This window comes from Trachypithecus francoisi, unplaced genomic scaffold, assembly GCF_009764315.1.
Source record: "Trachypithecus francoisi isolate TF-2019V2 unplaced genomic scaffold, Tfra_2.0 Lachesis_group5, whole genome shotgun sequence".
Lineage (NCBI taxonomy): Eukaryota > Metazoa > Chordata > Mammalia > Primates > Cercopithecidae > Trachypithecus > Trachypithecus francoisi.
The window spans coordinates 142,006,693-142,019,304 of NW_022681470.1; the positions used below are offsets into that span (position 1 = coordinate 142,006,693).

The 12,612-nt window shown below is 55.2% G+C and overlaps 2 protein-coding genes across 5 annotated transcripts; both read right to left on the reverse strand.

Moving 5' to 3' along the window:
- Positions 1 to 6,206: 6,206 nt before the first annotated feature.
- On the reverse strand, positions 6,207 to 8,240 carry TRAPPC5 (trafficking protein particle complex 5). 4 transcript variants are annotated; one of them, XM_033196562.1, is made up of 2 exons: positions 8,187 to 8,240; positions 6,207 to 6,819 (listed from the first exon to the last, which is right to left on the reverse strand). In XM_033196562.1, exon 2 carries the CDS (start codon positions 6,805 to 6,807, stop codon positions 6,241 to 6,243), a length of 567 nt encoding a protein of 188 aa, XP_033052453.1. In that variant the 5' UTR covers positions 6,808 to 6,819; positions 8,187 to 8,240; the 3' UTR covers positions 6,207 to 6,240. The 4 variants fall into 4 exon arrangements, with proteins under 4 accessions (XP_033052453.1, XP_033052452.1, XP_033052455.1 ...); XM_033196561.1 differs by having other exon boundaries at positions 6,207 to 6,822; XM_033196564.1 differs by having other exon boundaries at positions 8,017 to 8,201.
- Positions 8,241 to 9,207: 967 nt separating this feature from the next.
- MCEMP1 (mast cell expressed membrane protein 1) lies at positions 9,208 to 12,513 on the reverse strand. Its single transcript, XM_033196565.1, has 7 exons — positions 12,160 to 12,513; positions 11,280 to 11,369; positions 10,765 to 10,902; positions 10,606 to 10,656; positions 10,402 to 10,515; positions 10,024 to 10,083; positions 9,208 to 9,909 (listed from the first exon to the last, which is right to left on the reverse strand). Exons 1-7 carry the CDS (start codon positions 12,251 to 12,253, stop codon positions 9,893 to 9,895), a joined length of 564 nt encoding a protein of 187 aa, XP_033052456.1. The 5' UTR covers positions 12,254 to 12,513; the 3' UTR covers positions 9,208 to 9,892.
- Between the last annotated feature and the right edge of the window lie 99 nt (positions 12,514 to 12,612).

A 12,612-nucleotide genomic window follows, 5' to 3' on the forward strand; every position in this document is an offset into this window, starting at 1 on the left:
CTCTGCTGTCAAACAGCGTTCACATCACTCACTGCTCACCCCTCCTGCCACTGCCCCAACTGGAGCAGTTGCCTCCACTCGGGGCTCTCTCTTCACTGCCCCCTTTCCAAAAGTTTCCTCCAGCTCAGAGGAAAGGCCAAAGCCAGCTGGGTACGGTGGCTCATGCCTGTCATCCCAGCACTTTGGGAGGCCGAGGTGGGAGGACTGCTCGAGTCCAGGAGTTTGAGGCCAGCCTGGGCAACATACTGAGGTCCAGTACACAAAAATCAGCCAGGCGTAGTGGTGGGCGCCTTAGTCCCAGCTGCTTGGGAGGCTGAGGTGGGAGGATTGTGCCTCTGCACTCAGCCTGGGCGCCAGTGAGAACCTGTCTCAAAAAAAAAAAAAAAGAAGAAGAAGAAGAAGAAAAGAAGAGAAGAAGAAAGAAGAAGGAGAAAGAAGAAGGAAGAAGAAGGAAGAAAGAAGGAGGAAAAAGGAGGAAGAAGAAGGAAGAAGGAGAAGGAGGAAGAAGGAGGAAGAAGAAGGAAGAAGGAGGAGGAGGAAGAAGAAGAAGAAGAAGGAGAAGAAGGAGGAAGAAGGAGGAAGAAGAAGGAAGAAGGAGAAGAAGGAGGAAGAGAAGGAAGAAGGAGGAGGAGGAGGAAGAAGGAGGAGGAGGAGGAGGGGAAGGGGAAGGGGAAGAAGAAGGGGAAGAAGAAGAAGAAGAAGAAGAAGAAGAGGAAGAAGAAGGAGGAAGAGAAGGAAGAAGAAGAAGAAGAAGAGGAAGAAGAGGAAGAAGAGGAAGAAGAGGAAGAGGAAGGAGAAGAAGAAGAGAGAAAGCCAAAGCAAGTCCAGCGCAGTGGCTCACGCCTGTAATCCCAACATTTTGGGAGGCCAAGGTGGGCAGATCACTTGAGGTCAGGAGTTCAAGAACAGCCTGGCCAACATGGTGAAACCCCGTCTCTACTAAAAATACAAAAATTAGCTGGGCGTGGTAGCAAACACCTGTAATCCCAGCAACTAGGGAGGCTGGGGCAGGAGAATTGCTTGAACCCGGGAGGTGGAAGTCGCAGTAAGCCGACATCACACCACTGCCACTACAGCCTGGGCGACAGAGCAAGACTCTGTTTCAAACAGACAAACAAAAAAATTGAGAAAACGAGCCAACATCCTATAGGTTCCCCCTGATGACCACAGAGCCCCTCCCCACCGTTCCTTGAACACGCCAGCTCGCTCCTGTCACTGGGTCTTTGCACCTGTCCTTCTCTCTGCTCCTTCCGTCTTCCAAGCCTCTCCTCTCCGTGGAGCCTGTCCTGAGTGCCTTCCCATCCCTGCTCACACTTCAATTACACCTTGACTCCCCAGCCCTCATTCCCCACCCCTCGCCGCACATTCTCACCACAGCCCTCCTTTCAACAAAACTTGCCATCTTCTCATTTGTGTGCTGCTGGTCACCCCAGGTAGAATGAGCTTTAGGAGGCCACTGCCTTTGTTTTGTTCCCAGCTGTGTCCCTGGGGCCTGGCACACAGTAGGTGCTTGACAAAATACCTGTCAAATTAATAAATCTGGGCTGGGCATGGTGGCTCACATCTGTAATCCCAGCATTTTGGGAGGCTGAGGTGGGCGGTGACCTGAGATCAGGAGTTTGAGACCAGCCTGGTCAACATGGTGAACCCCCGCCCCCATCTCTACTAAAAATAAAAAAAAATAGCTGGGCGTGGTGGTGGCCACCTGTAGTCCCAACTATTTGGGAGGCTGAGGCAGGAGAATTGCTTGAACCTGGGAGGCTGAGATCGCATCACTGCACTCCAGCCTGGGCGACAGAGTGAGACTCCATCTCAAAAAATAATAATTAATCTGTGTGACCATGGGTACATGACTTCTTTTGGAACCTGCCTGTGAAATGAGGTGATGCTGCTTGCCCAGCTCACCAAGGGCTGGTGCCCGGTTCCTCCTCTTCTCACCCACCCACCTGGAGGGTCCAGGGGAGACCTTTGCAGCTCAAAGCACTCTAAGTTAGAGCTGCTGTGATCAGAAGCTGCCGGATCACAGGCTCCTCTTTTTTCTCATCAGCCTCCCTTGCCCCAACCCCAGGCCCAGCCTCATAACCCTACAGCTTGTTCAAACCTTCTCCCTTCTCAAGCCCCCTAACTCAGCCTCGGTGGCCAGGTAAGGACGGTGGTGGCTGGGTGAGGACGGCGCATGGGAACAGACCCTGGGCCCTGCACTCCCAGCTTACAAATTCCCGCAGCCCCTCTTCCTTTCCTCCCTCCCGATTTCTCTGACATCCTTCACAGCCTGGCCTCTGGACCCTGGAAGCCCCTCTCACCAGGGTCTCAGAGGACCTGCCTGGGGCTGCTTAGCTCAAAGCGTCCTGCATTTTGCTCTGAAATCCAGCTTCTCAGACACCATGTTTCCCTCCCTCTGTCCCCCATCCAGGACTGTGGTTTCTGTCTGTGCTGATGCCCAGACCTCCCTCCAGAACTCCAGACCCCAAACCCCAAGACCTGTGCATCTGCTGGCCCCCTAGACGCCTCCCCATCATTCCAGATTCAGGCCATCACCCTGCCCAAGCCCTCTCCCAGCGCCACCTCCACCAGCCAACAGCTATTCCAGGATCAGCCCTGGGCTATGCGTGGTGGTTGCTCCATGGTTTCATTCATCCTAGATGCACCACCTTCTCCCCAGTGTGCTGAAGCCCACCCAGCTCAACACCTCTTGCTGGGATGACTGCGACTGCCCTGACCAAGCCCTCAGCCCTAGTCCACCAGGCAGCCCCATGGAGCATCCCCAACAAATCTAGACACCGACCGCTTTGGCCCTTCTCGTAACCAGTGAGGGGAGCCCAGCTGACAGTCCCTGCAGTTCCTTTTCTCAACAGATCTGCCTGTTCACATCCTGGGGGGTGGGGGAAAGGAAGCAGGGAAGACTGGATCCCAGATCCCCCCAAAAATCTGGAAGGTGGCTCAAGCCTGTAATGCCAGCACTTTGGGAGGCCGAGACGGGCGGATCACGAGGTCAGGAGATCGAGACCATCCTGGCTAACACGGTGAAACCCCGTCTCTACTAAATAATACAAAAACTAGCCGGACGAGGTGGCGGGCACCTGTAGTCCCAGCTACTCGGGAGGCTGAGGCAGGAGAATGGCGTGAACCCGGGAGGCGGAGCTTGCAGTGAGCCGAGATCTGGCCACTGCACTCCAGCCTGGGCCACAGAGCGAGACTCCGTCTCAAAAAAAAAACAACAACAAAAAACAAAAATCTGGAAGGACTTTTCTTGGGGAGGAGGAGCGATCAGGAACCAAGTGTGGTGAACAAAAAGAGAAAGGAAAATCGCCTGAGGTGTAATACATTACTTTTTTCTTTTTTTCTAAGACAAGGTCTCACTCTGTCGCCGAGGCTGGAGTGCCAGTGGCGCGATCTTGGCTCATTTCAACCTCCACCTCCCAGGATCAAGTGATCCTCCCGCCTTAGCCTCCCGAGTAGCTGGGATTCCAGGTGCCCACCCCCACATCCAGCTAATTTTTGTATTTTTAGTAAAGATGGGTTTTGCCATATTGACCAGGTTGGTCTCGAACTTCCAGCCTCAAGTGATCTGCTCACCTCGGCCTCCCAAAGTGCTGTGATTACAGACATAAGCTGCCACGCCCGGCCTTATTTCAAATCTTTTCAGACAAGGTTTCACTATGTTGCCCAGGCTGGACTCCAATCCCTGCTCTCAAGCGATTCTCCTGCCTCAGCCTCCTGAATAGCTGGGACTCCAGGTGTGCACCACTGCATCCCACTTATTTTTTTTTTTTTAACAAGGAAAATGTGTTTGTATCATCCTGAACTTTAAGATTAACTTTAAAGTATTGACCAGACTGGCCAACACGGTGAAACCACGTCTCTACTAAAAATACAAAAATTAGCCAGGTGTGGTGATGGACGCCTGTAATCCCAGCTACTCAGGAGACTGAGGTAGGAGAATGGCTTGAACCTGGGAGGCAGAGGTGGCAGTGAGCCAAGACTGCGCCACTGCGCTCCAGCCTGGGCGTCACAGCAAGACTCCATCTCAAATATATATATGTACTATATATATTTTGTATATTATAAATAATATATATTTTATACATTTATATATATTTACATATAAATACAATATATATTATATATATATATAATATATATTATATATATATAAAAAGCCTCCAGACAGTTCTGGACTTTGACAGGGAGGTCTCCAGAGCCACAGTTCTCAAAAGGTAGTCCCAGGGCATCAGTGGCTCCTGGGAACTTGTTAGAACTGCACATTCTCAGGCACACCGCAAAGCTTCACAATCTGGAAGTCTGAGGGTACAGCCCCGCTACCTGGGTTGCAACAAGCCTTCCTGGCCATTCTTTTTTTTTTTTTTTTTTGAGATGGAGTCTCACTCTGTCGTCTAGGCTGGAGGGCAGTGGTGTGATCTCGGCTTACTACAACCTCCGCCTCCCAGATTCAAGCGATTCTCCTGTCTCAGCCTCCCAAGTAGCTGGGATTACAGGCATGCACCTCCATGCCCAGCTAATTTTTGTATTTTTAGTACAGACAAGGTTCCACCATATTAGCCGAGCTGGTCTCGAACTCCTCGTGATCCTCCTAGACCTTATGATCCACCTGCCTCAGCCTCCCAAAGTGCTGGGATTACAGGCGTGAGCCACCGCGCCCTTTTTTTTTTTTTTTTTTAGTTGGAGCTTCACTCTTGTTGCCCAGACTGGAGTGCAATGGTGCAATCTCGGCTCACTGCAACCTCCACCTCCTGGGTTTGAGCGATTCTCCTGCCTCAGCCTCCCAAGTAGCTGGGATTACAGGCACGTGCCACCACACCCAGCTAATGTTTTGTATTTTTAGTAGAGACGGGGTTTCATCATGTTAGCCAGGCTGGTCTTGAACTCCTGACTTCACGTGATCCACCCGCCTCAGCCTCCCAAAGTGTTGGGATTACAGGCGTGAGCCATTGCACCCAGCCCCTCCTGGCAATTCTGATACCCTAAAGCCTGCATCTCAATCTAAGGTCCCTAGGAATACCCTGGAGGCCTGGCTAAAATGCAGCCTCAGATGCAGCAGCTTTGGGGTGGGCCTGAGACTGCCTTATGGATCAACTCCCCGTTGACGCTGCTACTGCTGATCTACAGAACACACTTCGATTCGGCTCACACCTGTAACCCCAGCACTTAGGGAGGCCGAGGTGGGAAGATCGCTTGAGGCCAAGAGTTCAAGACCAGCCTAGGGCAACCTAGTGAGACCCCCATCTCTACAAAAATTTTTAAAAAATTAGCTGGCTGTGGTGGTGTGCACCTGTGGTCCCAGCTACTTGGGAGGCTGGGGCAGGTGGATCGCTTGAGCCCAGGAGTTCATGGCTGCAGTGAGCTATGACTGTGCCACTGTACTCTAGCCTGGGCGACAGAACAATACCCTGTCTCTGAAAAATAAAATAAATGAGGGAGGAAGGCAAACAATTTCCCTCAGCCTGTTTTCTAGGTACATGGTGACACCCACTCCTTTACATGCTGTCTGTGGTTGCTTTCAATACGTAGGCAGAGTAATGGGACAAGACCACATGGCGGCTGAGCACAGTGGCTCACGCCTGTAATCCCAGCACTTTGGGAGACTTAAGTGGGCAGATCACCTGAGGTCAGGAGTTCAAGACCAGCCTGACCAACATGGTGAAACCCCATCTCTACTAAAAATACAAAGATTAGCCAGGTGTAATCCCAGCTACTTGGGAAGCTGAGGCAGGAGAATCGTGTAAACCCCAGAGTTGGAGGTTGCAGTGAGGTGAGATGGTGGAGGCACTCCAGCCTGGGTGACAGAGCAAGACTCTATCTCAACAAATAAAAAATAATAAAAAATAAAGACTAATGGCATAAAATATTGCCCATCTGGTACTTCGCCCACTACAAGTCTAAAGGAGTCTGTCTCGGCCTGATGGTCTCCCAGAACCCCATGCCCCCTAAAGCCTGCAGATATTCTCCAACCGTGATTCCAGAACCTGCCAGCATTTCCCACCAAATCCTTCTGTCCAGTTTGTTTCTTCCCACCACCCCTGGCCTCACTCAACCCCCCAAACCCTATGGCCAGAGGTGCCCCCACCACCCCCACTCTATTGTAAACACATTTGGACCTGGTCTCCCTCCCCAGCCTGGGGCAGGGCTGTGGCTCAAGGTACTGAGTGGATCTGAGGCCCCCACACAAGACACAAGACACACTTGGGGAGGGGCTCTCTGTATCCTTTATCTCCAGCAGGGTCAGCGGCCCTCCAGGGCCCGGTCTCGAGCGATGACTGCCTCCTCGAACTTGATCATGAGCGTGGTGCCCTTGTGCCAGTGCGCCGTGACCTTGGCAGGGAAACCGCTGTGTGTGAGCACCGCCTCCACGATGCCCGCCGTGAAGCTGGCGCAGTTGAGCGTGCTGTTCTCCTTGGGCACGGAGATGTAGGTGTTGATGAGCGGCTCGCGCTCGATGATGTAGAAGGTACGCGCGTCATCGTTGGCCTGCTCTAGCTTGTCCGCCTCCTTGCCGAAGAGCGCCTTCCACACGGCACCTTTGACGAAGAGCAACGCGCCCAGCACCTTGGTCTCACGCCGGGCACCCTTTTCGCGCGCCACCAGCGCATCCAGCACGCGCGCGCCCACCTGGCGGCCCAGCGCCGCCAGGCGCGCCTGCAGCTCGGCCACCGAGAAGACGCGGCTCTGGCAGTGCTGCACCAGCTCAGAGAACAGCAGTGCGAAGGCGCTCAGGCTCACCTCCGTGCGCGGCCGCGCTAGCGCGCGCTCCAGCAGCGCCGACTTCCCGCGCGTGAAGCGCGCCTCCATGCCGCCGCCGCCCTGCTGGGAGACCAAGAAGCGCGGGTGTCAGGGGCAACTGGGAAGGGGACCAGGCGGGGAGGGAAGAAGGGAGAACCACGAGGAGCCCTGGGACACCCTCGCCCCACGCCACCGTTGTGTGGTCCAGTGCCGACTTCCCGCGTGCAAAGAGATGCGCGTAAAACACGCCTCGATTACATGTAACCAGATAAATCAGGGAAGTGGGGAGGCTTACACCCTCGGCAGGCAGCGAGCCAGCAGGAGTAGGGACAAGGTGGGAGGAGAGACATGAGGGGGAACAGAAGAGGGCGCCGGAAACCACCTAACTCTCGGGCACGCAGACTGTTCAATTGCGAAAAGCGCCTTCCTGTCCGCTCCACCACCTACGGGAGTAGCTAGAAAACTAGTGTATGGGGGGAGGGGCGTCAGATCTAGGGTAGGGAGGTGACAGAGATGAGTTACCACAAGGGGATATGGGCAGTCACCCCTGCCCCGTCATGCGCTCCAGCACTGACGACCCTCGGGAACTTTCCTGCCTGCCTCCTGCGGAAAGCCAGAGTAAAGGGGGTGGAGGGTGGGAGTGGGATAGGAGCATGTCAAGACCAAAGGCCAGGAGGGTTGGGGGCTTGAACAGGTGAGATCCGTGGGGCCAGGCAGAAGGAGCGGGGAATCCCCAACCCCAAGCCCTCAGGCAGCTCCGATGTGTCACGCATGGAACCCTTCGTCCTTTGAGACGCGGATGGGCCTGGGTTCTGAAGGCTGGGAGAAGGGGCCCAGAGGTATTGGGAGCCTCCCACCCCCGTGCTCTCCAGAGAGGAAGCTGGATGCTGAGCAACTGTGGTCCTCCCATCAGCTGTCGGTGCAGGGAGAGGGAGATGGGGCAGGGGGCTCCTGGAGAGAAATGGGGTGGGGGGCGGGCGCCGAGACGGGTTTGGAGACGCAGCTGAGAACCCGCCCCCACCATGCATGGGGAGGTCTGTGGATGCTGAGCCGACCCCAACGAGGTCTGCGTGGGAGGTGGGAGAACTAGCGGCGAGGGGAGGGAGGTCCCAGGGGCTCCGGGTCGCCCCAGCCCCAGCATGCAGATCCGTCCGTGGCGAGGGCCGTGGGCGCGCGCGATGAGAGGGGGATGGTTAAGACCCCACCACCGGGCTGCGATGCGGGCTGAAGTGAGCTGAACCGCCGCAGGGACTCGGCCCCGCGACTCTCGTCCTGTACCTCTACAATGGGGAGAAACCCACCCTCCTCGCAGTTTCCTGAAGGGGGCCGAAGCGAGCGGACCCGGGATCGTGGACGCCGATACCCCAGCCCAGGACCCACAGGCCCGCGGGGAAGGGGTCGGGAGCGCACAAGGCCCGGCGCGGGCAAGGGGGCAGGCAAGATCTCACCAGGAACCGCAGCCTTCCGCTGGCCAGAGCTGCTTTACGGCGCCGTAAAAGGCGCTGCGTGCGCAGGCGCGCGACGGGCCAGGAGTGCGTGCGCAGGCGCGCCGACGAGAGCAGCCGCACGGGGGCGCGCGAGTCCGTGGAGCTGGACCCCAGGACGTGGCCGCGGCTGTGATCGCTGCTCCGCGCGTGGTCAGGGTCTCGCTGACTCTGGGTGGCCCACGCTGGAGGGGACGCTTGCAGGCCTAGTCATCCCCTCAGGGCACGCGTATGACAATGGGCCCATGTATACCCTTGCACATGGACACACCTGTTCACGTTTCCAGACACTCCTATGCCCTTGGGGATGGGTTCAATCGCCTTAAGTGCATCCGTGTGGCCGGGCGCGGTGGCTCCCGCCTGTAACCCCAGCATTTTCGGAGACGGAGGTGGGAGAATCACTTAGGGCCAGGAGTTTGAGACCAACCTGGTCAACATAGTGAGACCCCCACCTCTTTATAAAAAAATTAGCCACGTGTGGTGGTGTGAACCTGTAATCCCAGCTACTCGGGAGGCTGAGGCAGGAGGATCACCTGAGCCCAGGAGGTCGAGGGTGCAACGAGTCATGATCGTACCACTGCCCTCCAGCATGGGTGACAGAGGAAGACCCTGTCTCAAAAAACAAAAAACAAAAAAAAAATAAAGTGCATGCATGAGCAGTGGACATAGTACATTAGAGTCATGTACACTCATGGATGCATGCTCAGTGGCACAGATACACTCACGGGCACGATTACACACATGGGTACACGCTTGGGGTTTGCATATATCCGTGGGCCCAGGTACACTCAGGGAGATGTTGTACGCTCAGGGTCACCCACTCTGGGACACAGGGAATGAGTTACTCATTCACAGGCACACAGGTACTCACGCGCGGCACCCAGTCTCGCCCACCCTTGTGCTCCGGGGTCATTGTCACGTGCGGAGTCTCCCTCTCCCCAGGTCCCAAAGCCCCTCCAGTTGCCCCAATAACAGGTCCCATAGCGACGCTGTTTTCCCTTGACTTTATTTATCTTCATGAGTCACAAAATGTGAGTGCAGAGATACATGACTGTCTGTGTGCATGTGCCCTGAGCACACAGGGTGGCATAACTTGGCACACTCATAATGACACAGCCATTCACCCAGGCACAGATAGTGACAGGGCACACACGGCGACACCTACATGTACAGAGATACATCTCCCCCACTATGACATGTGTAGACACAAAACACGCCGCAGTACACTCGGGTATGTTTACACAAACAGGGAGACAGGCCCGTCCAATGCATGTCACCAACACCCACACTCAGAGTGACACCTGCTGGAGGTCCTCAGACACAGCCATCCACCGTGACATGCTGAGACTCACGTATGTCACGTGACACAGACATGCACGCCACACTCACTGTGACTCTCAGTTCTATTCATTCATCACCTTTCTGGGGGATACACTGAAATGTCCACCCTTTGCAAAATGCACACACGCACACACGCGCACGCACACGTACGCAGGTGTACACACACACGAGCAGCTCCGAGACACTCATTCACCGTGACTCGAGGTTTTCTATATGTGGGACGAGGGGCAGGGTCACATTAGGCTGGAGGAGGGTCATTTCCCGTCTTCATTAGCAGATGCAGCCCCGTCTTCCAAGCTTTAGCTTTGGCTGCCACAATGTTCTCTCATTTATTGAGGTGAGGACTCTGGGGATGGGGAGAGACCTACAGTGAGACAGATCCCGCCCCTGGGAGAGGAACTGGGGCTAAATCCAAAGTCCCACCCACCCTCCTCCACCTCTCCTTGGGGTGTCAACTTACGTGGCTTTCTCTGCAGCAACTCCAAGATTTTCTGTACCTTTGTGTCAGTGTTTCTTATGCCTGGGGGCGGGAAGGGTTGGGTGGGAACAGATACATCAAGCTGCGGTGGAGCTTCAAACAAAGCCCCCACCTTCCTTGGAAGCCCCCTCCCTGCCCCACACCCACCCTGGGGTACAACAGAGCCCATGGATTTGGGGTTCCCAGGAGCCTTTAAATACCTACAGAGCGACCCAGAGGGTAACACCCATTGCCCCTCCACAACTTGAGCTTTGGAAGGGTAAGACCCCGGCTATCTCCTGCCCTGAATTCCCTGCCCCCAGCTCAATGCCAGGCATTGGTGACAAATTTCCCCCACAGAAGGCGAGACTGCACAGGCACCTGCTAATTGCATCTCTAATTTCTCCACCTTGCTCCTGACCATGATGACGCTGCTCTGAACAGACTTCCAGACTTCTTCCTGTCTCTCTTCGCAGGCTTGCATGGAGTTTGAGACTGATGGCATGAAACAGGGGTGTCTGTGCATCCATCCCTCTCCAGACCGCCACCGTGACCCCATGGGTCTCCCTCAGACCCTCTGCTCACCATTCCAAAGCTCCGTTTTAAAGCCCAGCAGCTGCTTGGACATCTCAACATCTGTTCAGGAGGGGCAGGAAAACCCTTGAAGCACCCAGGGAGAAAGAGAGAGAGGGACAAGGAGAAAGTCTAGGGCCCCCCAGCACCCTTCTCCCAAGAAGTACTCACTCTTCATCATGATGAAGGCCAACAGGATGATGCAGAGGACAAAGGCCAGGGCCAGGAGGATGTACAGGCTCAGGATGGCTCTGTACAACCAGCGGGGAACCTGGGTGGAGTCTGAGGGTGGCTGGCCCTGGGCTGGGACTGGAGCAGAGAGGCAGTGAAGTGATCTTGAGGGGCCAGCACCACCACTCAAACCATCCTCACTGTCTCTAACACCATGGGTACCTCGCTCCTCCCAAAACGGTCAGCAGCTGTGGTCATGCAGCTTGCCGTCATTGTCAACATCACTGCCGCCAGCAGCCACCCTCAGCGATCTAACACCGTCACCATCACAGACCCCCTCACCAGCATTCCCCAACATTGTCATCATCAACAGACCTCATTATCACATCAACAGCTGTCACCTCTTCCTTCCCCATCGCCTCCTCCCGTCCATGCAGCCCCGGGGGCCCTGCAGTTGCCTGCCCACCTACCCCTTCCCAAGGTGATGGGATGTGAGCAGGTGAGTGTCTGCTCACCTTGACTCGTGGGTCGTGAATGACCACCCTTCGCATGGTCCTGGTTTCTGAAGGCCAAGGTGATATTCTCATAGTCTGGGTCATGGGCACCTGTGTGGAGGGCAGTGGGAGGGTTTGGAGACCTGCTCAGAGCTCTGTGGTGTAGAGAGGGGACCCAGGATCTTGTTTTACCTAACCCATTTGCACTCAATAAATTGTAGGGGGTGAAAGATAAGGAGTGAGAAGCTAAAATCTGCTTTTTGGTTAAGCAGAGCGGGTGTGTGAGGGTTTGAGTGATTACAGCACACATAAACACACACACACACACACACACACACACCTTGGAAGGGAAGGAGCCCCCGGCCCCCACCTTTAATCCCTTACCTCTCCCATCTGAACCTCTTCTTCTTTTTTTATTTTTATTTTTTTACACACAGCGTCTCCCTATGTTGCCCAGGCCAGTCTCCACCGACTGGGCTCACGCAATCCTCCCGCCTCAGCCTCCCAAAGTGCTGGGATTACAGACGTGAGCAACGGCCCCCGGCCCCCACACCTCTCCTTCTTTTTTTTTTTTTGAGGCGGAGTCTCGCTCTGTCGCCCGGACTGGAGTGCAGTGGCCGGATCTCAGCTCACTGCAAGCTCCGCCTCCTGGGTTTACGCCATTCTCCTGCCTCAGCCTCCCGAGTAGCTGGGACTACAGGCGCCCGCCACCTCGCCCGGCTAGTTTTTTTGTATTTTTAGTAGAGACGGGGTTTCACCGTGTTAGCCAGGATGGTCTCGATCTCCTGACCTCGTGATCCGCCCGTCTCGGCCTCCCAAAGTGCTGGGATTACAGGCTTGAGCCACCGCGCCCGGCCACCTCTCCTTCTTAACCCCTCCCTTCCACCTCAAGGTCCCTAACCTTGATTCTTGGCTGAGATCCCCCGTTTCTTGTCCTTGAAGGCTGGTGCTTGCATCTTGACTTCCTGGTGCTTGTAGATTTCCTCCACTTCCATGGTCCCCAGCCCACAAATTTGTCCATACACGTCCCCACCCACCGGAAGGTGTCAAGGCAGATGAGGAAATCTGGAGGTGGGGGGAGGGAAGAGAGGGAGCAGCCTCCTCTTTTCAGGGATCCACGACTCTCCCACCCTGGGGCACCCTCATCCCTGCCCTGATCAAGAGGGTCTTGGGAGCCTAGAAGTCTCAGGAAAGACCAAGAAGAAAAACCTCTAGACCGGGAGACAGAATTCGACACTCGGAAATGTTACAGGAAGCTCTGTGTCTCTGTGTGTGTCTGTGTCTACCTGGATGGGCCTCACCCTCCTACTTCCTCTCTGTCTCAAAAGAGAAGCTGTGACACCTCAGTGTCCCC